The 26,054-nt window shown below is 34.8% G+C and overlaps 1 protein-coding gene across 1 annotated transcript in view; it reads right to left on the bottom strand.

Moving 5' to 3' along the window:
• LOC150106929 (adenylate cyclase type 8-like) overlaps positions 1-26,054 on the bottom strand; it is a 131,820-nt gene that overhangs the window by 24,704 nt on the left and 81,062 nt on the right. Inside the window, exon 16 of the mRNA XM_090393508.1 lies at positions 22,337-22,495. Within this exon, the coding sequence (XP_090249634.1) occupies positions 22,337-22,495 (159 nt within the window). The remainder of the gene's footprint in view (positions 1-22,336; positions 22,496-26,054) is intronic.

Here is a 26,054-nt window from a genome sequence, read left to right as displayed (position 1 = left end):
AAGTAAACGATCAGAGCTAATAATCAGTGAAATAATAATAAATAACTATTTATTTGTGGTGCCATATGAAGTAATCGAAGAAGAAGAATGAAGGAAAACGATTATGAAAAATCGACAGTGGGTGAAAAATACGAATTTTCAGCTATCATTGGGATTATTGATGTACAATTTTTGTTGAACAAGAGTTCAAATTTATTTCCTAAAGAAATTTGTATTTCTGATGGAATTAGTGTAAGATATGCAGTGACAAAATCACCTTGTAGTTGGAAAGAATTACCTGAAAGAGTTAGAAAACAGAATTCTTGGTTAATAAAATATAACCATCAGCTGAAGTGGGAAATTGGTTCACTAGCTTTGGACAAACTAAGAGATTGGATGATAGAATCAACATGCAAATATCATATATTACTTGCCAAAGGAAGAGAAAAATCAAAAACATTAACGAAGTTAATAGGGAGGCCTGTTCTTGATTTAAATGAAATTGGATGCCCGAAACGTGAAAACATAACGTGTACTTTTAAATGCTTTTGGAAACATAACGAAAGATTCTGTGCTTTTAATAATTCTCTGAAGTATACGTATTGGTTTCAAAGAAATAAATACACAACCCTTAATTTTACTACAGTAATAAATTCCCAACGAACGCCAAACGAAAAATTAACTTTCAGATGAGAGTCACATTGTCAATACCATACGATGGCAATTCCACAACCATGGAAGAGCCTTTGATGTATTTTTCAGTTTATTTATTTATTTTCTGTATTGTTAGATTCAGTAAATACAATTTGTAAATAATATTTCATTCAATAAAATGTGTAAATTAAAATGAACAAATTGGGTGTCGTATATGTGTTATACAAATTTAAGAAGGAAGATAACTTTTTTTTTTTTCTCCTTGTAAAATTTAATGCCACAAACTAACTAGATTTTTGTTATTTTATTTTATTTATTTTTTTTTTGACTCAGTGAGTTAAAAGTCTTATTTGTTCATGCAAGCCCTCAAATATATCAAGAATCTGTCAACTCTTGGAAGCAAAAAAAAAAAAAAATCGAGTATTATTTTAATAACCAGAATTTTAGTGCAGAAGATTTCACCTGAAATTACAATACTGCTAGAATTTGGTTATTTTACAGAGCCATTAGATATTTTAAACCAACACGTTACTACACACACACACTATTTTTCACCTAGGTACAACAAGTTGGCGACCGGATAAGAGAGAGATATCTTTAAGATACGACTTCTGAAATCTACGTCTACTTCTACTAAATCTACTAAATCTACTTCTGAAATCTGAAATTCGTGAGAAATCTACAGTGTTGGAAAATAAATTCACATTTTATTTATTCGTTAATTTTGCTCAGTTATTCTGTTAGAATATGTAATTAAACTGATTTTTAAAAGTAAAATACAGAAAATAGCCATTCAATTTGAAAAAAAAAAAAATAAATAATTCCACTTGTCAGAATTCCATACCTTAACAGCACTCGGAATTCGAAACAGGAAATTACACTTACCCTAAACAATAAGGCGCATAGACTTTCCTACCAAGCTTAGGAAACATAGCATGAGCAACTGTGGGAAGGAATTAAACAGAGAACGAACCAATCGGATAGTAATCTAAATTAAATATTCAACTAAGTCTCATATACTTTATATATATTTATTAATTCTGCTCAGTTATTCTGTTAGAATATGACCTGTAAAAGTAAAATACAGAAAATAACCAATCAATTTGAAAAAAAAAAATAATAATTTCACTTGTCTGAATTCCATACTCTAACAGCAATCGGAATTCGAAACCGGAAATAACACTTACCCTAAACAAAACAGCGCATAGAGCTTCCTACCGAGGATGGACACCCGTGGGAAAGATTAATACAGAGAACCAAACGGATACTAAAGTAAATTAAGTAGTCCACTAGCTTTTCTGGTTATTTACAGAAATATCTATCAACTCCTATGTTTTGTGTGTTTTGTGGTGTGAATATATGTTAGCCACAGTAAGGTATAATGAAAAAGTGAAATGTTCTTTTCAGATTTGTGTTTGTGTTCTGTGAATACATGTTAATCAACAATTGGAATATTCAGAAAACCTACTGTAAAAGACTTAATGAGAAATATTCAGTGTTGGAAAATAAATTCCCAATTTACGGATGTGACTCATGTCATCCCCTTTGAAGAAAAGCGCTCGCTGGGGGATATTGCAATGACGAAACCTCACCATCTACGCTCCGTAATCTAAAGGACGAAGTAACTAGTTCAGGTTACAGTATTTACAGAAATTTCATTCTTTGTGGTTTTTGTGTTTGTGTTGTGTTGTGGATATAAAATTGAACTATTTTGGAATAATCGAATTTCGAAGAGTCATCTGGAAAGCTGTAAGTACTTTTTTAACTTAAACATAACTGATCGCATGTTGTTTGGTAAGCGTAATTCTAATACTGAATAGTTTTTTTTTTCCATAAGAATAATCATAGGTTATATATTAGAGTATCAACATGGACACATTAGCGATTTTTTATGTCTAATGTGTGTGTGTGTGTGTGTGTGTGTGTGTGTGTGTGTGTGTGTGTGTTTAAGGACAGGTACTTTAAGTATATAATTAATTATTCAGAAAAGATCGAAACACGAGAGCCATCACGACTTTCTCTAAGAATTCCCACACTTTAACAGGAAAGAAATACCCAAAATGTATTGGAAAATTAGTACAACCAGCTAGAGAAGAAAAAAAAACTGTATGTTTGTGTGACATAGAATATAGTTAAATTAAATTATCATTCCAAACTCAATAACAACAATCATTCACGTCACGAATCCTAATGTTATCTTGATCTTGATCTTGTCAGAAGTGTCCCACCAATCACGAGACGATTACTTAACCACTAAAATCATCCTTCTCATTCAAAACAATAACGTCACTTATTTACAACTAACAACAAACATTCACGTCACGATTCCTTATCTTATCTTGATCTTGATCTTGTTCAAACCGTCACCCATACTACTAATGCAGTATGTTTATGATATGATGGCCATTTCAATTACATTCATTTGATTGTGGAATTTGCATGAAGTTAAAATAGTGATATGTTCCAAAGTAATATGAAAAAAATTGCCCCTTTTTCTTTCTGTTTTTTATTACTGAAATAAAGAATACACAAATTGTTTACTCATTGTAATAATGTCCATTACAGTTAAATGGATATTATTTTTACCATGGGAACTCTACAGTTATTATAAAATAAAATAAAATAAAATAAAAAGAATAGCTCTTTAATCATCCAAGTAGCGCACCCATGATCATATGATATTTTAATAATAATGATAATAATAATAATAATTCCTAAAAGGAATTAATACAGTCCTAAAAAGATTATTTCGACGAAATGCAGGAACATTTGCTTTATTGTTGGGAACTTGTCTTAACAGGAATATTACCTAGGAATATCAGAAGCCAAAGATATTCTCCACTCGAAAGTTAAACAACATGCAGCATCAGAATACACCAAAAGAGTAAGAAATATTCTGAAAATAAAACGAAATGGATTCAACACAATTAGAGCAATGAATTCTTGGGCTATACCAGTGATCCGATACACAGCTGGCATAATAGATTGGACAAAAGAAGACCTGGGCAAACTGGGCCGCAAAACTAGAAAATTAATGATTATGCATCATGCATTACATCCAGGAAGTGATGTTGACCGATTGTACCTAACAAGGAGATTAGGTGGACGGGATCTGTTTCAAGTGAGACAGACTGTAGGAGAAGAAGAAATTAGCTTAAAAGTTACATCGACAATAGCTCTGAGCAAATGCTTCAAGCAATTACACAAGAGGGTCTTCTGAGAGCAACAGGAAACAAATCTCATTACAAAAAGGAACAACAAAATAACCAATATGTGCGCTGAAAAAAAAAACCTTGCATGGCTAATTTCTTCGAGATACTGAGGACAAAATTGACGTGAATAAGACATGGCAATGGCTACAATACGGATACATTAAAAAAAAAAAGAAAAATTTATTTCAGGCATTACAAACTAAAAAGCAAAGCAAAAATTTTGAACATTAATAATAACAGCAAATGCAGACTATGCGATCAGAAAGATGAGACTGTAGAACATCTAGCAGCAAAATAGCTCAAACTGACTATAAATACCGCCATGGCCAAGTGGCCAAAATAGTTCATTGACATGTATGCAAAAAATATGGCTTTTCTACTTCTGATAACTGGTGGCAGCATAAAATAAAGACTGTACTGGAAAACGAAACAGCAAAAATTCGCTGGGACTTTCGAATACAAACTGATCAGCATTTGGAACACAATAGACCTGACATCACAATTATCGAACATCGACAGGTTTTGATTATCGATCTTGCAGTACCCAGCGATATCAAACAAAAGTGATATTAACAACAAAGAACTGAAAAAAAATACTAAATATCGAGATCTGGCAATCGAAGTTGGCCGACTGTGGCTTAAACACACCAAAGTCATCCCAATAGTTATCAGTGCACTTGGTGCAACTTCAAAGAAGCTATCCAACTATTTACAGCAATTAAACATAAACGAAGTGATCCCATATGACCTATAAAAAAACAGCATTACTTGGAACAGTCCATACTTTACGACGCTACCTGACGGACTATTCTTAGATTCTTGGGTAGAATCTGAATTGTTCTGTTTCACCAGTCAAATTTTTGCTTATATGATATCTTGTTTTGACTATGTATCGATTACGTGAATATAATAATAATAAAATGCTCTGAATTCTTCTTCATTTGATTTTCTCATTACTATTTCACTATTGATTTATTACGGCGGAATTCTTATTGCACTTACCAGTGGAGATTGAACTGCCCACTCAGTCTCCAAAAGTTAGATAGGGCTAAATGGCCTCGCTTACTCCCGTATACGGGAAAAAAAAGGCGTTAGCTGATTTTTTTTTTTAAATGCTCTGCTATAAATTATACATGACGCATCCAAATCGTAATAATAAAAAATAAAATAATAAATAATAAGCTGAGCCTGTGTAGCTCAGTAGAAGTGGCGTTTGCACTCTACGGCGCTTGAATGCATGCAGAAAGATTTGGTAGTTCTTCAAATCTAGTCGCCGACTAGAGGAAATTTTTCTAATCCTTTTTTCGACCATTTCCCGAGTTAGTCGATCTCTGGTATGGGCAAGCGATTTTTTTCTCCCGGAAAATCGACCATCGAACCCACACTATTTTCAGACATGAAAAATATTGTGTTAGGGTTAGGGATCACGAGATAGCGGCACTTGCTAGCCTCTTTCTTCACTGCATACCGATTAATTAGTGATAATCTTTGGCCAGCTATCTCTGATTGGCTACCAGTGGAGATTGAACTTCTAACTCAGTCTCCAAATGTTAGATTGGGCAAAAACGGCCTCGCCTATTTCTTATAGCTGATTTTTTTTTTTTTTGGATAATAAGCTAACGCATTTTTATTCCCCTTTATTATTATAATATTAATGACGTCTATATAATATATAAGTGACGTCTCCAATGACTCATCGCGAGAGGGCACTCCGCTACACACACACACACACACACATCTAACCATCTCCACTACTACTAATTCTTCTACTGCACACAACTATCACCAACGCCATCTACCGCCCATCACCACCACAAACAATATTTTTTGTCTGTAAATTGCGGGTGTTCTGAAGGTCGATTTATTTTGTTATTTCCAGTTTATCTGACTTTGTGATGTTAAATTGTTTTACGAATATGTGTGCGCATGCTTCACAGATTTGTTTTGAACACAATTAATTTTAAAAATGAAATCTTCACTGTAGCTGTGGCTTATGTAGCGAAAGAGGAAATATAGCAAGCTGTGAAGTCCATTCTTGTTTAGGAGAGTTGCTTCCTTAGAAAAAAAAAGGGAAGCAGAAATCAAATGGTTTCTTTTATTGCATTTTCTGCGTTTATATTGAAGATGTCTTTGGCTGAGTTATCTCCTTATAAGTCTGCGTGAAAGTCCTAAAAGGATTATTTCGACGATCTGCAGGAACATTTGCTTTACTATTGGGAACTTGCCTTACTTCTTCGTGACAGGAAGAAGTTTGATTATCTTCAAAAGTGCAAATAAATTTCCATGATTGGTTCTCTTTCTTCTTATCTTCGGAACTTTATTGAACATTGTCAGTGAACCTTTCATCGGAGCGTGCGAATTTCTCTGTTTTATGGGAGATGGTGTTCCATTTCGGGAACTACAGCTGTCTGCTGTCTGCTTACATGACTGACATAAAAATCCTCCAAGAACATTCCCAGCTAAAAGAATGTATTTTTTGCTTTCTCATGAACGCGCGACGCACACACAATAAACTCTTAATGTAGGTCGTTTTAAAACTAAATAGTTCTTATCCAACTGGAAAATATCGCGATAATTCCGAAAAATAATTAGTCATTTGGTTAAGAATCCACTAGATTTAGTTAAGACTCCATCTTTATACACAAAAAAGAAACAGCTTTTATTTTTTATAAAAAAATGTCATTTCAAAATACCTACAAAAATTACTGACGTGGATTTAAATACCTAGTGCCAATAACACATTTTCTTTGTTTATGTGAGAGTTGATTTTTCTCCCAGATGAGAAATAAATACATTGAAATCAAAAACTACGATAACGATAAACGACAAAATAAAATAAAATAAAATAAAAACTATTTTCGTAAAGCTAAAAGGATTGATGAAAGGGAGAGTATGCCCTTTCATCATATGCGAGTTACATGCTAAAAATCAAAAGTTTGAAGAAAAACGTCCGAAATGTAAGTGAATATAACGGAACTTATTGAAATGCATACAGATTTTTCTGTAGCCCAGATGAGGCAGTTTTGAATGTTTACTGTTCCACAAACATGAAAATGCACTTCATCACTCCATAGGATCTTCCAAGGCCAATCTTCGTCCACCTCCATGTGTGCCAGAAATGTAAATACAAACATTTCCTCAGATGTTGGCATCTCCTGTTTGCATCATAGCTATTTTCTAGGGAACAAAAAAGCCTATACAATTTGCTTAGTATTTTAGCCAATTCATTATTTCCAAGTACTTGTAATTACGTCGATAACAGAGGCGGCTCGTGCATAAGGTACTACGGGACTGCAGCACACCTCTAATTTTTCTCGATATATAAATATATTTATTAATTTATTTATATTTACTTGTAATATTTAATTTTATCATCAACAATCCTATACAATTCTCTTATTTTGTATAAAAAATAATAAAAATCCATTTTGTAGCACTTAGGAGGGCGAAGGACGCTAGCAGCACTTTGTTTACCACAGTGTCATATTGCTACGCGCGCAAGCATATAACACGCCATATACTTGCTATGCGAGCCATTAGTGTAATGCGGCACTGTTCGTCGCGCAGTTCCGCTGTTGTTTATATGCAGTTTGCGCCAGTAGTAGAGTGTTCGTAATGCTTATCGTGTTTACTCCGTCTCTTTAAATATTCGCACATTACAATTAAAGGATTTAATTGTAATGTTTAAAAAATGTAAACCATTCATTTAATTACAATTAAAAGAATGGATTTTATTTTGTAATTTTGAATTATATCAAACTTATAATTTTATCGATAATAAACAATATTTTTTCATGTTAAATTTTTTTTTTTTTAATTTTTACCATAATTTTGATATTTTATCCAAACACGTATACATTGTACTTACAGTGTTCATGTATATTTCGAAAGTTGTAGCACCCACACGATTTCAAGCCATATGCTTAAAATCGTGTGGTTGATAACATACACTTTAAAAATATAAATAAATAAACCTCCTACAACTTAAACGACTGATGTAGAGACCGTTTATCAAAATAATTTCAAAAATAATAACGAACTAAATCACATATAAAGTTCCATTTTATTATTATTATTATTACTGACACCTCCAAGGAGTCCAAAGACTCATCGAGGGAGGGCACTTGCTATACAACACTTCGTCTCCACCATTTAATTCACCAAACTATACAGACCGTTACTACCATCATCAACATAACGCCATCTACTGTCTACCACCACCACAACCAATAGTATATTTATCTGTAAACTGCGTGTGTTCTCAAGGTACGCGAGATTTTAAGTAATCTGATTCGCACTACCAGCTCCACATTCCAAAACCAAACATTACTGCTAAAATAGAAAGAGTCACCAGCATTTGTTTCAACGAGATGCTTTAAACGATAGAGATTATTGCATTCTCCTTATTACAAGCTTATCTCCCAACAAGCAGTATTGCTGTACCGGTTAGGGAAGCCCTTAAAATTTTGTATAATAATTAACATTATCCTTCTCAAAGCAGACAAGGGAAATGTCACGCTTATCTTTAATACTGTTGAAGATAATGCCAAAATCTGTATCCTATTGGTCTATTCCACTTATTCAGTTATTTAGAAACAGAATCTTGCATGGTCTTTATATAATAAGACTAATAATTTCATTTCAAGCATAACTGATTTCTCACAGGATCGTAATAAATAAATAAATAACAGCATCGAATCATTCCTATACTATATGGTATGGCAAAAATACATAGATTTGGTATTCCTCTTCGTCCAGCAGTACATAGATAATTTTATCACCTACCGTCTCTTTCTAAAGATTTATCCGAGCTTCTCAAGAACTACATTCAAACTCTTCTTTAAGAAAAAAAAAAGCCCATTTAGAGAGACAGAGAAATCAACGGACATCTAAATCAATCTGTGAGATATTTGAGACAGTTTAAACGTAACGTCATTTTTCACAAACCTTCCAATTCAATAATCCATCAGTCCTTGAAGTTTTATTTCCACCTGACACCACCAATCTTTTCCAACACCGCCCTCAATCATCCTTCTTTGCTTGGAAAGAAACGTTTTATCAGTTTAGCGGAGAGATCTCCGCTATTGCCTCCGATGGCCAATTTATAGCAGAAAAATGCGAAGTTCTTTAAAACCACAAATTGATGGATGTACGTTGAAGAAAAGACCTTGACGATTTCGTTTGTTTCTTTAGCAATCGTCACTCAAAATTTAAGTTTAATAATAATTATTATATAATAAGCCGTGGATAATGTGGTTAGTCTTATGTCTAAATATATATTCTAGAGCGGAAAAAAGGGGTAAAATATGAATAAACCTGGGGTATACAAGACCGTGGACTTGAGACAAAGCTTACATTGAATAGAATAGAAGAAAGTTTGAAATCCGTATGAAAGAACACATGGACGATGCCGAATATAAAAAGAAGCAAAATTGACCTTACTGCAAACGTTTACTCAGAACATCATGAAATGAATAATCTGTTTTTTAGAACGTTTAAGGAATCATCTGAAGTGATATGATGCATTTCGCCTTGAATAGGAACCCATGCCTCAAATTTCATGACATTTGAAATTTCTATAACTTATCATCATCATCATCATCATCAAATTCCTGCCATGTACCCTCAAGGGGTGTACAGGATATGATAGTATTACATGAAAAATTTACATCATTACTAACTTCCTATCTACAATTTTCCTCCAAATCAGTCTGTTACTTGTCAAGACTCCAAAATTATCAGACCTTATATTTCTATCGTCTAAGGCACTTTGTACCGTATCAATCCACCTATATATTGGTCTTCCTCTGGGTCGTTTTCCTGCCAACCTGGCAGAGAACACTTGTTTTGCTAATCTTTCCTCTCCCATTCTGTTTAAGTGACCATACCACCTGAGATTAGCTCTGCTAACGCATTCCTGGATGCTGACAATGTCAAGTTCTTTCCTAATATCCTCATTTTTAATATGATATTGCCATTTATGCCATCTGTTCACGCCTCTAATCTTTCTCAGGACTCTCATATCTGCGGTCTCTAGTCTTTGGTCAAGTGTTTTACTTCTGACCCAGCTCTCAGATCCATAAGTTAAAATTGGTTTGAACACTGTCTTGTATACAGCTAATTTAGTGTTCCGACTAATTTCTCTCTTATTCCATATGAATTTATTCAATTGACTTCCCACCATACCAGCTTTGCTGATTCTGTTGTCTATTTCTATATTTAATTTACCATCTTCAGTAAAAATCGTGCCTAAGTAACTGAAATGTTTTACTTGTTCCACAGGTTCTCCATTCACAACACAGTTGACATTTTCAATGATTCTGCCTATTTTCATTGTCTTTGTCTTTTTATTGCTGACCTTCATACCATATCTATTACAACAGCTATTCACTTTAGTCAGAGAATCTTGCAGACTTGTAGCGGATTTATTTAGAAGTATAACATCATCCGCATAAAGCAAAGAGCTGATATTAACATCTCCAATTTGGATATCAGGTTTAATACCACTTTCCTTCATAATGTGATCCATATAGATAATGAATAACAGAGGGGATAATGTACATCCTTGTCTCACACGAGATTTAACATTAAACCATCTTCCTGTACTTCCTTCAATTCTAACTGCTGACTTACAACTCAAATAAAGACTAAGTATTGCTTGATATAATGCCCCATTGACACCATATAACTGCAGCGTATTGAATAGCTTCTCTCTTGGCACCTTGTCATATGCCTTTTCCAAATCAACAAAACTTAAATACAGATCTTTGTTATATTCCCATGCTTTCTCGACTATTTGTCGTAAAGTGAAGATCTGATCCTGACAGCCTCTATTTGGCCTGAATCCAGCTTGTTCTTCACCAAGCTTTTCTTCCACAATTCTTCTCAACCGTTTCTCAAGTATACTTGCATAGATCTTGCCAGGAACACTCAGTAGGGAAATGCCTCTGTAATTCTCACATTCAGTTTTATTTCCCTTTTTATATATGGGTACTATGAGAGCTCTACTCCAATCATCGGGAATTCGTCCCTCAGTCCAGGCTTTCTGAACTATGCAGTGCAGCCACTGTAAGACTTTTATACCACCATACTTCAGCATTTCTGGTCGAATATCATCTACTCCTGCTGCCTTTCCACATTTCAAGCCTTTGATGGCTTTTTCTACTTCAAGTATGGATATGTATTCCTGACTGCATGCCTGGTCAGTGTTTTTTATCACTGTACTGTCGTCACTGCTTGTTTCATTTAGCAGTTTTTCAAAGTAATTACTCCATACTTCAAGGATATCTTTTTCTCCTGTTTTCATGTCACCTTTATCATCTCTAACTCCTTTTACAGCACTCTTTCCTCCATTCCTAAGCTTCTTCAACAACCTCCAGAATATTTTGCCACCTTCTTGATATTTATTTTCTATATTCTTGCCAAAGTCCTCCTATGACTTTTGTTTAGCTAGTTTTACACACTGTTTAGCTTTCTTGCATTTGTCTCTGTATTCTGTAAGAGTAAAAGCTGACTTATTTGCCAGGAACTTTTGATATGCTTTCTTCTTTTCCTTCACTGCCTCTTTAACTTCCTGTGTCCACCAGGGAGTTCTGATTTTTTTATCCTTGCACACAACCTCACCACATGCCTCTCTGGCAGAATCAATCAATGTTTTCTTCAGAGTTTGCCACTGAATCTCCAAGGTTTGATTCCTGTTCTCAAACTCTTTTATTTTATTTTCAATAATCTTTCTGTATTTTAGTCTACAGTTCACATCTGAGAGCTGCTCAACTTTTATTCGCTTTAAAACTTTCTTACATGTTATTCTTTTCAATATGAAATTCAATTTTATCCTGCTCAAGACTAAATAGTGATCACTTCCAATTTCAAATCCTCTGTACACTCTGGTGTCCTGCACCAGGGAGAAAACATCACTATCAACAATAACATAGTCAATGATACTTTTCTTATTCCTAGCCTCTTCTCTCCATGTGAATTTGTGCACATTTTTATGTTGGAACATGGTGTTAGTAATAACCAGTCCATGTCCTGAGCAGAAATCCAACAGATATTTGCCATTATTATTAGCTTTGCTCTTTTCTCCAAATTTTCCCAAAATATTTTTATATGTCTCACAATCATTTCCTACTCTGCTATTTAGATCCCCAACAAGGACCAACTTTTCCTTTTTCATTGTGTCAGTTGCTTTTTCTAAAGCGTCAAAAAATTCCTCCACTTCTACCTTAGTAGAACCTTCTGTGGGACCATAGGCACAAATAAGTCTCATTGTCCAGTTCCCCATTCTCATATTTGCCCACATTACTCTACTTGAGACTGACTGCCATTCAAGAAGATTAGCCTCATATTTTGTGTTGAATACTATGGCTACTCCTTCTTTTCCTTGATTGTCATTGCCTGAATATAACATTTTGTATTTATTGCTCAGAAAGATCTCACCAGTTTTGGTCTTTTTTGTTTCAGTCACCCCTATTATGTCGATCTGGTACTTATCTAATCCCTCAGCTAGCTCCATTTCTTTGCCATTCAGGCTTCTTACGTTGATAGTACCGATCTTTAACTCTGGTGATGTTGAGTTGGGGTTTGTTTTCAGATTTGTTCCAGTAGCTGACTTTTCGCTGTTCGCCCTGTTTCCCTGGCGAAAACAACGGGGGCCTTGTTTAACTGGGCGACGCCCCAGCCGGCATGAAATTTTGTCATGTTGTACCATCATTTTTTATTTTGGTTTAACCAATAAGAATACAATTTGGTCGGATTAATCCCGAATTGCCAGCCCATCCTCGTTTGTTCAGTATCTAAGTAGATACCGAACAGGGTGCACCACGAGAAGGTGAGGATTGGACATTAGGTCAGAAGCCCTGGTCGGTTCTCCGCATTCCTTTAAAGGCTATGTGGAGGTCTCCTCTCAGTTATACAGCTTTGAACCTGAAGCACCCCTATAACTTATCAGACTTCCATTATATCAACCATAGAAATGAACATTTTACGACTGATGTGTCAAATGGCGTGATTGACTGACTTACGTCATTATTAATGTTATATGCTTCAGAAAATCTGCTGCAGTTTTTTATTTATTTATATCTATATTCTTTAAGTACGTTTATCTTCCTAAAGCAACTTTTAGTCACTATCCAGAGAAACGTATACAAAATCAGTTTATTTTTACAATATATCTGCGCGTATCAACAGCAACTGTAGTTTTTGTTAATATAAGACTAATAATTATTAAAAATTTCACTGGTTTCTGACCGAAATGATGAAGGCCAAAAAGACCATTGCTTTCCCCAATCCCTCAATTTTATCCGGGCTCGGGACCGGTTTCTAGTCTCTTTCGACTAAAGGTGAGTTAGTCGAAAGAAAATCTGCAGCTCCGGCCTCATACGTACGTAGGGAGGTTTGTCCACCCAGAAATCGGTTTTTCGTCCCCCCCCCCCAGGACAGGCAAACTGGCCAAAAAGTATTTCTCACCAGAAATATATATATATATATGGTATTTACATTTTTAAACGCTGGTAGTTTTAAATATATTTCCACAGTGTGAGTTTACTGTTTCAGTATAAAATATCTACCCAATCCAGTTATACCATCACTGTTTTTTTTATTTCTTCTATTTCTTTGTTTAGTATTCTTTTCGTCGTATTACATTTCAGATACGGATTTCAGTTGTGATATGCAGTTTTAAAGCACTGAAATAATAATATGCTAGTTTGCATTTTATGACTGCTGGTGTATAGCTATTTGGCGAACCCATCCCGTCTTCCTTTTCGTATTAGGTTGAATGACTTTTCACTGCCAAGTCACTTGGCTTCATAGAAACATTACGCTGCTTATGATAGGGCAGATCTGCATTGTCTGTTTAGAGGGGATGATAAATCCAAGTTCCCGGATGAAAAATCCTGCCACCTTTGTATGAGATCGCCTAATCACTTGCAATTGAAAAAAAAATATATATTTGTTGCCGGTATTTTTGCTATTCCAATCCATGCTGTTGGAAGCAAGGATGGAATTTGGCAGCTAGTTGCTTCGTTGCTAGTGGCGGGTAATTCAGTTAGACCAATAGATCAATGACGTCAATATGATCCCTCAGATAAGCCTCTAACATAAGTCAGTCAGTGATTTTGGATGCTTCTAATGTTTATGCACAGAATAGAGAGCCTCCTCACTCTCCAATGCTGAGAAGCAATGCACTGATCGAGTAAAGAAGATTCTATATTCTGGTATTATTAAATCTCCTTGGTGGTTCATATTTGTTTTTGTTCTGCCATCTTCTTTTTCCGTATGGTTGAACGTCTACTTTTGCTATGAGAGCCTGTTTATGTCCACTGAATTTTTGATTTATATAAACTTGGAATTTTATGACTCTCAAGAGTATCTTTGCATCTCTGATCCATAATTTTTTTCTGTTTTTGCTTTTCTTGCCGGGAACGTCAAATCCGTTAGAAAAATGTCAAATATTTCGAAATGAAAATTGACATATCTTGGTAGACGTTTATACCCTTGGCAACTGGCCTTTTTCATTCTGCTAGCTTTTATGAAATTTTCTTGTGAACATATAAGAACTATAACAGGAGCGGCTCGCGACAAGCTTTGTTTATTGCATTTTATTTATTTTTATTTATTTATTATTATTTTTTTTTTTTTTTTTTTTGAGGGGAGGAGGCAGCCGTTTTACGGTCGGAATATGGTTAAGCTCTAAAGGAGTTCGAGTAGCGTTTTCCAACTTTAAAACTACATTTCTTAGGGTTTTTTTGTAGGTACAGTTTCAGGGATGGCGTCTATGACAAGATCTTTATATCTTTGATGATTTAAAAATTCGTACTGTAGTTTTAAGGAATCAAGTTCTTGGCTTAGTTCCGATGTGTAGTTTATTAGATGGGGGCTCTCTGTCGATTAGTACATTGACACTATTTTTAATAATATTTATGTGTGCGCGCACACACAAACGACAACAACAACAAGTATGCTCGGACGTGCCGGAGATCGCTTCTCATTTTACCTTGATGTTGTGCGGTATCAAACCGGAAAACTGGATGTCACTAGTGCCGACTGATAGCTTGTACAGTGCTCTTTCTAACAGTGAGTATTTAAATACTCCATAGTATTTAAGTTCTAAGCGTGTGAGTGATTTTTTTTTCTCTATCCTTTTGGACCGAATGCTGCTGGTCAGACTGTATCCATTGTTCAGGCTTCAGCTCCCTTAAAGACAACGTTCTTCTCATAATAGGATTAACTGCTATAGCAAGGGCAACCCCTCCCCTCCCCCAACCACTGCTGCCACTGGAAGATACAAAGATCACAAGGAACAATTCTCTGAAGTCTAAATGTCACTTCTAGAAACAAGCAGCAAAACTGCAAGTTTTGCTGCTTGTTTCTAGAAGTGAAAAAACCTTTGTACCTTGGAAAACTTAGCAGTTCAATAGGAAAGTTATAGTACAACTTTTATTAACACTAAGATGGCGCACGGGACGAATTAGAGTTCGAAAAAGATTTGCTGCGTAACGTTACCAAAGATAGCAATAATTTAAGAAATGATTTAAAAAAGGACATACTAGCTGCAGTGAGCAAACTAACCGAAGGTATTCAATAAAATGAAAAATGAAACAAAAGTATCAAAAGAACTACAGTCTACTACAAACAAAAATAAACAATTTAACTTAGCTCAACCCAGTGGTGTAGCTAGAGCTTTTGCCACCCGAGGCAATCCCTCAGTTTGCTTCCCCTCTCAAAACACACCAAGAAATACTACAAAAAGTCAAAACGACGTATAGGTAAATAAATTAAAACACCATGTTTATTTTTGAAGTAAAACTTTAATTCCAACATTCTAAAATGTTATCGTTCTTGCTTTTCTGTTAGCAAAATCGTCGATGACATTGACGAAGTCTATTTCATAGTAATGTAGGTAATTCTTAATCAATTTTATTTATAAAAACTCCTCTCACGACTAGCTACACTCACAGCAATTGTGAAGAAAATTCGCAGTAGTATTACAATATTTGGAAATGAGTTCTCGAGACTATTTTAGAATTAACTGCAAAAGTTCGAAAAGGTTCAAAGTGCCGCGCCAGGGGCGCCCCCCCCTCAGCAACGCCTCTGGCTCAGCCTACTACTATACTAGCAAGTCGTTAAAAACAATGGCAAAAACAAAGACGGATCTGAAAACAATCCTTGCTATAAATTAATAGTGAAACCGACAGCTCAACTAAACAGCGAAGAAACCAAAAATATCATGAAATAAAAAATAGACCCAAGAAAAGTCACAATCAGAATCACAAAAATGAAAGGTTTTAATAACGGAGGAGTCTTAATTGAATCCAAAGAAAAGACCGACAAAGAATTGCTACCTAACGAAATCTCTAAGGAATGTATAACGTTAGGAGCAAATCCCAGTAAGAAACATCTCCCAAGGCTAATTATATATGATATTCCACAGTGAAATCGATACGAAAATGCAATTGACTCAATCCGCATGCAGAACGAAGAACTCGTCAGTGGCGATACAAAGATGATAAAATTCATCAAGACAAATAATAATTAAAAAAAAAAAAACCGAACAAGAAAAATTTAATTTTTAAAGTCAGTCCAACGGTGAAGACCAAATTGCTGAAAACCGGTGTTAACATCTGTGGAGAATTTGCCATTGCGCAGACTACGTAAGTGTTTTGAGGTGCTTTAGCTACAATAAGTTTCACCATCATGCACGAGACTGTAGGGGACTGTTCGTTCTACTCCAAGGAACACAAGTTCAGCGAGTGCTAGGAATGAGTCCGAGATGAAGTGTATTATTATTATTATTATTCGTGACACCTCCAAGGAGTCCGAAGACTCATCGCAGGAGGACACCTACTATACAACGGTCTCCACCACAACTACCAATCATCTCCATGAACGCCATCTACCGCCCAACACCACAACTAGTATTTTTTGTCTGTAAATTGCGCGTGTTCTGAACGGCCGATTTGTCTGTATGCGGGATGAAAAACCCGAGTTTCCGGGAGAAAAAACCCTGCTACCTTCGTATGACATCGGCTAAGTCACCTTCAATTGAAAAAGTCCGCATAAAGATTCCTCCCTTCACGACGAGAATCGAACTTAGGCCTATTCCAATCGAAGGGCGCAATGTACCGTCGTTCTCCAATTGCGCTACGGAGGTTCTAAATTATCAAAAATCATAACAAGAATGCCAAAACCAAAAACGACTGCAAACACATGTCACTAATCAAAGACTGCCCGATATAAAACTACTATAGACAGATCAAAATTCAAAACATAGATTATGGGAAGCAATGATAAAGTTAGAAGAAACAGCACTACTTCCCTGGCACATACGTTCAAATAAATCTTCAACACTCAATCAAGGCTGTAAATAACTTAACAGAACTCATAAATAGAAAATATATAGGAGTAGCATTAATACGAGAATCTTAAAACAACAAAATATGTGGCTTTCCAACTAATTATAAAATATTTTCCAAAGAATTAGAAAGAAAGAGAACTGCAATACTCGTAATCAACCCTGAACTGGAGGCAATATTAAGTAAAACTTCTGCTGCAAGTATGGATCTCGACTATCACACTGACCTAAAATACGACTTAGAAAAAATGGGCAACATTGTGGATTTTACCATCAGTCATGGCCTAATTCTTGAAATGGATAGTAACGTCCATTCGGTTTAACGAGAGCACAAATAATAGCGGTAAAAATCTGGAAGAGTTTCTAGACATAAAATTTCCTACACATACTAAACAAAAGAGCCTCCGTAGTTTTAGATGGAGCCCTTTGATCGGAAAGACATGGGTTCGATTGATGCGAGGAACCTTTATCTCGTCTCTTTAGAGTAAAGGTGAACTAGCCGTTGTCAAATGGAGGTAGGGGTTTTTTATTCCCCTAGAACGGGCACATCGGCCGTGAACACATGATTCTATAGACATGGACACCTCCAGGAATAACCAACCTATTCCGTAAGATTTCGGTGCCGAATGCCTACACAGTAAAATGTGTAGGTCTTCGGCACCGAAATCTTACGATTGTAAATGTAAATTAGGATAGGATATGATAGGACTAAACGATGACTGTAATACCCAATCATATTACCCAATAAGTTTCATTAGCAGTAACAAATATCTAAACGGATTACACAAGATAAACCATCGCATTAACATCAAGTACTTCACCAACAAAATTACAAATCTAGACATATTTGTAAAAAAAAGCATTAAAAAGTGAATTTGCATGTCTAATGTCAGAGCATCACTTTAACAGGATCAGCGAACAACAGCTTAGACAAGAACCTAACCTAGCCATCTGGGCATCAGCACAAGCTGATATAGACTTCTTGCTTCTGCGCTTTCATCAGGTCCGAAAAAATCCAACGACCAAACACTCAGAACAACCAAGAAGCTAAACATCGATGGAATAAAATCAGTGTCTTGGTGGAAACGAACTAACAGTCCTAAGAAAACGTGTAAACGCACTCAGACGCCTATATCAAAGAATATATAATAATCAAGATTGAAGACAGAACTACTATAAAGCCATGTGCAGCTATCAGTTCCAAAATTACAAACGCAAAAACAGAATCATGATAAAAATTCTGTATTGTTTCAGCTGTATCGAATCCTTGGACCTGTATATATATATAAATTAGCAGCAAGCAAGAACATCTAAATTATCAACTATCAAGAAAACAGACGGTTCGTACACTAAAAACTTATTATTAAAACTTTGATTATACCCATAATGCACTTTGTCTGTTTTATTTATTCGTATGGGTTCCCCTCTGTTCCATTTTATCTTGAGAATAGCAACTTTGGTTCGCACTTGCTGAATGTAATTAAGTAGTAGTCTGAAAACAGAAATGAAAGGTGGACAACCGAACCGTGACAGAATTTTCTAGTGAGCTTCCCGAAGTAAAAGTCTTCGGTTAGAATCAATAAAGGTTATGAAAAGTGGAGAACATTGTTCAAGACAATTCTCTTAAAATTCCTCTATCCTGTGGAATGTTCCACAGAATACATCCATCCGTACATTCCTGAGAGGGATAATCTCACTCTTAGTGAATGTTGTTGAGAAATTCATAAGTGACAGTTGTGTTCTGATTAAGATCTTTGGTATTGCTTGTTTTATTAATGTAATTTACTTCGCATTTGCACTAATAACATTTATTTCACGATTCCACTTTGTAATAATAAAATATATGTAGATATGCTTTTTTATTATTTAACATAAACATTCGTTTTATTTTATTTTATTTTTTTATTTTCATTTTTATTATTATTTTTTTTTTTGTGTGTGTGTGTGGGAGGATGGAACACTCCTTGCGATACTAACATTTCTACACTTTTAGCAATACCACCCCAAGTAAACAAGCAACAAAATGCTTGTAGCGTGGATGCTTTATTGTATAGAACTAGCGGTATAATCTTACATACGTTGTCAAACATTTCAGAACTTAGAAGGATTTCAGACTTTGTGAATAAACTTGGGAGGGATAAAAATCACTTGTTGTACTGTAGACAAAGAAAACAAGATTTTGCACTTCCAAAACAAAAAGACTTTGCGACAAAAGCACTAATATGAAAAAAAATCAACGAAGACCTGAAATGCATGAGAAGTGCAGCCTCATGTTTGACTTTAGATTGGGCATCCCTCCCCCCACAAACAGACCATAATTAGTTGAATTTTTATTACACGATTTTTAGCTCAGCAGATTGGTTAAGGTTAAAAGTCACATAGAGTATTCATTTGCTTTGTTTTGTGAGTTTCACTCTTTCCTCAGTAGCTCTCATGCGTACAGAAGCTGCGAACCTCAGGTCCCAATATTCTGCCACGCGGCATATAGACCAGCCAGATCCTTCTTTCATTCTTCTCTCTCTCTCTTCCCCCTACTCGCTCCCTTTCCAAATTCTATGGGAGTATTCGAGGTGATATTTCTTTCTTTTTCCCCCCCCCATTCTTCCCTTAAGGGACTTAGAAACAGAGCGGCAAGCTGACTGCAGTATTTTACGTATAACTATTTCGAACAAAATCAAATCAGTCGCAGAATACGTTCAATTTTAACGCGTTTAGAGCAGCCAACACAACACTCCAAAGACCACTTAAGAAGATATGAACATGGAACCTGGGTAGTAAAGTTTCATCTAGCAACCAGACAATCTGGCCAGGAGAATAAATGCAGCTTACACACACAGGAACGATGGGGTGAGTGGAAAATTCTGATAAACACAAGACAAAAATGATATTAAAGCAAGTGATATAACCACAAGAAAGAACATACTAGTAGCAGAGTTATGAAGATAACTTATATTCTTATATTATATTTGTGGTTAAATCAGTTGTTTTAATATAATTTTTGTTCTAGAAGTTTATAAGAACTTTCCGCCCCCTCATATACAGTATAGACATAAGACTAACTACTTGTCCTAATATCTCAGTTAAGAAAGCCAATATGGGGAAGTTGAGAAGCCTGTAAGTAGTGTGGAATATTATTAATAATAATAATATTATTATAGGTATGTCGGAGAGTCATTAGTTAAAATTTTAAAAGTTAAAACGTATGTATTAACAGCTAGAAAGACTGTGAATATTTTATTCCAGAAGAAAAGATGGAACAGGAAGAGTAATCATAGTAAAAATCATGAAAGGACATAAAAGCGATGAATATGATGATTTTTCTCATCTATGAATTGGTGAATTTGAAATTGAATATACTAATAGAAATGACATGTTGGTAGAAAGGAGATTTTAACAAAAAATATGCAGGTATTCTGAAAACACGTAGGAAATAAAGAGAAATTTTGGAATTGATGGAAGAAACAAAAGATGTCATAGAATCCTTAAATTTTAACAATGATTACCAGCACCATGTTTTTTTCATCGATACAGCCGCAAATACAGCTGGACCGTAAATGACGGCAAACTTATAACTCAGTTGATTATATCACATCAACAATAAAAAAAAAAAAAGGAAAACATCGTTACAAAATGTAAAATCTTTTAAAGAAGATAGATATGGATTCTCATTAAAATTTTGTGTTTAAAACAAAAATAAAGCTTAATTTTAAAGCAACTAATTGATTTCTAAGACCACACCCCAAAATTAAGATTCTAATACATAAAATGCGTTTCAGAAAAAGTTAATTATAAAATGGGAACCTTAAGCGTTGAAAACACAGACGAATTTTGGGGGAAAAAAAAAACCAATACTACATGCAGTAAAGCAATTATTATAGAAAACATAGAGACAATAATAATTTAGTTCTGAAATAAAGGTCTCTGACATCAAAAGAAGAGAATAAAATAAAAATTTACTGATATTAACAATACAATTGAGTTACTAGAAAAAAAACGAGTCAAAAAATAAAATTACATCTAAATGTGGAGAAGAAAAATCAAATTGGATCAATCAAAAAAGTGGATATATACCAGAATGCAAATATCCAGTAAAATACAAAATTAGTACAAAGTACAAGAAGATGAAAATGAAAAAAAAAAATATAGAACTTTGAAAAAAATAAACAGAAACGTTTATCTAGTGTTTTATAGACTTTAAGCAAGCATTTGACGTAATAAGCAGAAATAAATTTCCCTGAACTGACTTGAAGTCCATGTTTTTGAGTTGTAGGATTAAAAACCCGAGTTTCAAAGAGCGAAATACTTACCAGCATCAAACATAAAGTAACTTAGGAAGCTGATGAAAATATGCCACGAAAAGATTCTTGCAGTCTTGGAACAGAATTAAACCTATAACAATCTGTTCAAGTTTTAGACACACGTAAACATGCTGCTTAATATATTAAACGTAATTTTCTAAAAGTTACTGTTATTATTGCCAATTCAATTTACGCATTGGTACAGATCTACAGGGCTTTTCTCCAGGAATAAACCCCAAAACTCAAAGAAATCGATCACAGAACACACGATACTATACACCATAATATACTAGTTAGGAGATAAGGAACACAAAACAAATGCGTCGTCTCGTGTAACTATTTAGGATTTTGAACACGAGAAGCTAGAGGTCGCATCAACTTTCCGATGATGAAAAAAGTGGAAACCAATCGATTTCTGAAAGTTAGGACTAAAAAGTGTGCTTGCTTCCTTTGGTGAATCAAAAAAATGTACAGTAATTTTTTATTACGAGTAACATGTTATTTTTACGATACTTTTTTTTTTTTTTGTAAAAGTTGATTAATTGTAGAGACGAAATGGAGTGAATTGAAAATGTTCGTAGTTATTAATTGTTTGCGAGCACACAAAAGACTGAATAATATATGATAATGAGTATAGACAATAAGTAAATAATGGGGAATCACACAAAATATAAACCGAGTTGTATAATACTTTTTTTTTTTATGAAACAAAGTAAAACAAAGAAAATTAAGTTAATTTCAAAGAATTTTGCTTAATTTTTTGCAAAAACTCCGGTGACAAAATATTAATGTTACAAAAACTTACTTAGAAAGCTGTCACCAGGTGGTGAATAACTTACATCGCTATTTCGATCCAGCGTGAGGAAATAGATGGCTACATGATCCGGTAAGATGTTTTTGAGCAACTGCGTGTTGTAATGACGTATTTCTCTCATGCCTTGCAATTCCTTCTGGGCCTGAAGTTTCCACAAGAAATCCAGACGAGAAGTAATTTCGATCTGGAGGATAAACAAAAATAAATCGGATTTCTGCGCTCTTATAAAAGTTATTGATGAAATCAATAGTAGAGGAGAGGTGGTTACAACAGTTTTTATAATAATGGGATAATAAAATTAGTTTTGTTTGTAATCTGACTACGCTGTTATGTTCGAGAATGATTGATACAAAAACAAAATGCTATTGGTATCGCAAGATATTGATTTCTTGAAGGAGAAAGGTACAGAGAGATGTGGTTAGAAATTATTAATTATCGTGATGGGCTATAAACCCCTTCTTTTATTGTTATTTGTCTGTTGTCGGTAAACAAAGGACATGCGCACTAAGGAAAAAGTAATGACAACACCGCCATAAATCACTCATGTGAACAATCTAATGTACGTGCGGCTAATAACTGGCAGCAAAGGTATGGTTTGCATCAGAAATATTGAACATTTCTGATGAACATTGTGAAGACTATGAATTGAGAAAAATTGATATGCAAATAAAGTGCTTACCATTTACTAAGTGTCGAAAGGATTGTTTTATGCCGAATTTAAAAACGTAATCAAATTTTCTTGCTTAGGCAAGAAATAACATAATTCCAAATTATAATTGTGAACGTGAGAAACATTGATATGATTTTAAAATTAAGGACAGGTAATAAACATATTTGAGTTGATTTCCATTTATTTATTTATTTTCTTCTTCAAGGGTTTGCGGTCTTCTCTAAGAAGTGCGTGGACGTCATTAATACAAGCCTATTCAATTGATGTGGTGAAACTCGTATGAAATTTACATACATACGACGTCAACGTATAAATATACGAGTACTTAAAATATTTATTGGTTTTAATAGCCAATTTCATGTAGTGTGTACTAAGACTAAAAAAAATCAGCTAAACCCTTTTTATTCTCATATATATAACTGGCCCAAGACTATCACTCATATATACGGCATCCAGTGAAGAGAGACAGCTGACACTAGTCGCCATCTCTTGGTCTAGAATTGTTAATAACTGGTGGATTCTAAGGTCGATTTTTTGAGTTTAGGATAAAAAAAATGAACTTTTATCAGTAACCTGGTTAAAGATTTTAGTCCAATGCATATTATCTGTCCAATGCAGTGGACGGATAAATGCGGTGATTTTTGCTGTACTTGAATTGGTAGTGAAATCCAGGGAGAGAGAGAGAGAGAGAGAGAGAGAGAGAGAGAGAGAGAGAATGGAAACCAATAATAGATTAAATGTCTTGCGTATAAGGAATGACTGAGTGATAAATATCATCCGGATGTGTTTGGAGAAAGTGCTGTCTTGATGTGTGGGGCGCCTCAGAGTGGGACGACTATTATTTATTTTATTCATTTGTTTGCAGCTAATGTAAAGCTAGGGACGGTAACAGGAGAGAATTCTAATGTGCCGTTTCAGGCATTTAAATGAGACGGTGTGATAGGTAGATGGATGAGGATTTCGGTTTAATCCCGGCGAGTATCAAATCTTGTATTCTTGTCAGAAGAAATGCAGTGCACTGTATTGATGGAATTATACTTCGGAAGAGAGTGACCTAGAACTAATGGAAAATAAAATGACATTGCAACAGTTACGAAAGTCACCGAGATGATTGTGGTCATAGTGAGAAGGATGCTAACAACTAGGGATAAAAATGTTGATGATATTCGCAGAGCTTGATCTCTGAATGTTGGATAAGAGTGGTAGTGGGGATGGGGGAATGTAAATTAGATTCTTTACGTGGGAGTGATGAGCGGTGAGTGGGTTGTGACAGTTATAGCCACTAGTATACCGCTCAAATTCTTAAGGCAATGGTAAAAAAACAAAGTATACTTGTAATTAACGATGCCACAGCAGCTGACACAAATGCGGTAAGAGCGAACTATAACGAGAGTTGACGGCAGTTCAATTACTGCTAAATGTGTTAGAGGTCGGTCTGCGTCTTTGGTTTTCGTTTCACCATGGGTACCGGATTGTTTAACTTTTTTATAACAACATATCTACGTCGTCTATGATCAAATTTAACTGTTAAATAACGACTTGCTAAATAATCGTACAATCCCATTGTAATGACACATACTGGTGGAAAGTAAACATCGTAATGGATTGAGCGTGATTTTTTTATTTTATTTTTGCAAATGGTTTAATCTAGAAATAAAAAAGATAAAGCACCAACTTTTAGAGAAGTTCTGTGGAAAAAAAAAGAATACAAAAAGAAAAAAAACTGAATGAATCAACGACCAACCTCCAAGTTTTTATACGATTCGCAAAATAATTTTTTTTAAAAAAATTCAGAATCTTGTCATATTTATTGTACATTTTATATAGTCGGGCAATTTTATAAAGGATGTAGAAAGTTATTTGTGAATGCTCTCGTATTTCAGTCTGCTATAAATTATTCCTAATTCGCATTCATTAGAAAAGAGAATTACTTATGTAATAACAAATACTAAGGCAAGTAAACATTCTCTCGTATCTTCATGACTTTGAATGATATAAATTAGTGCTTCCCCTGTCTGAAGACATCCAATACATGAAAAGTTTTTCTGAAATGCTCAACACACTTTGCTCACTTACATTGTCCAAAATATTGAAAAATCAGCTGATAGAAAGAATATCATTAGGCAAGCAGTTGCTACCGAAAGATTGGGAGAAGAATGGAAATTGGTGCTATCATGGTACGAGATGTGGTTCCAGTTGCCAAGTATTATCTTTTGCAGTGGCAGGATGTTGTTACGGATCATTTTATTTGATTCACGAAGAAGTCTAAACTTTCTGATAGGACAGTAGAAATTGCGTGAAGGCCTTCCCGTTTCTTTTTACTAAGGTGACTGTTTAGTATGCTTTAACGTTCAATAGTATTGATAGAACTTTCATCATGCATATCACAATTCTACTGATGTCCGGATACGTTTTAGGCATCGCATTGGTTTCCAACGTATAGATTATCGCCACATTCATAAAACCGAACCGTTATGCTGCTTACTGAGTAGTATGTTTTATTTTTCTGCGTGTATGACATTAAATATTTTGATATCGAACTCTGAAGGTCATACTGAAGAAAAAGTTGAAGAGATTGATGTAGAGCCAACTATTTTACATTGGCGTAACATTAGGAATAACCGTTTTATGAAGAATGGAAGACTGTCACGTTTTACGAGTGATAGTAAGAATACTCACATATTGCATTCCCTTGGCGATGTGTCAGAAAGCGCGCGGTGTATGTAAACTACCTCCGTGTGGCCTCAAACCTTACGATTTATTTATCTGAAGATGGGATAAAGAAGAATACGTTTATAGCGACACACCCCCATGTTATTGATCGGTTTGATATCGATTAAACCATGGGTGCGTTAGACACATCTGTGCAGGTTTGCAAAAACCGGTAAAAAATACAGGAGCATGCGTTGAATCGTAAGACACGCACAAACACACACAGTAATTCAGATAAACGAGTACAGGAGACAATCGTAAAAGGTGTTTCACAATAGCATTCTTTTGAATAGTGACATCAATCACTATGATGGCTAATGATATAGAACGTTTTGGGCTATGTAGTATAGACAGTTTATTT

Source organism: Typopeltis vanoorti, chromosome 5 (assembly GCF_054136105.1).
Source record: "Typopeltis vanoorti isolate ZY-2024b chromosome 5, IOZ_Tvanoo_1.0, whole genome shotgun sequence".
Classification (NCBI taxonomy): Eukaryota; Metazoa; Arthropoda; class Arachnida; order Uropygi; family Thelyphonidae; genus Typopeltis; species Typopeltis vanoorti.
The sequence above is the reverse complement of the archived record's forward strand: the minus strand, read 5'-3'. Positions and strand labels throughout refer to the sequence as shown.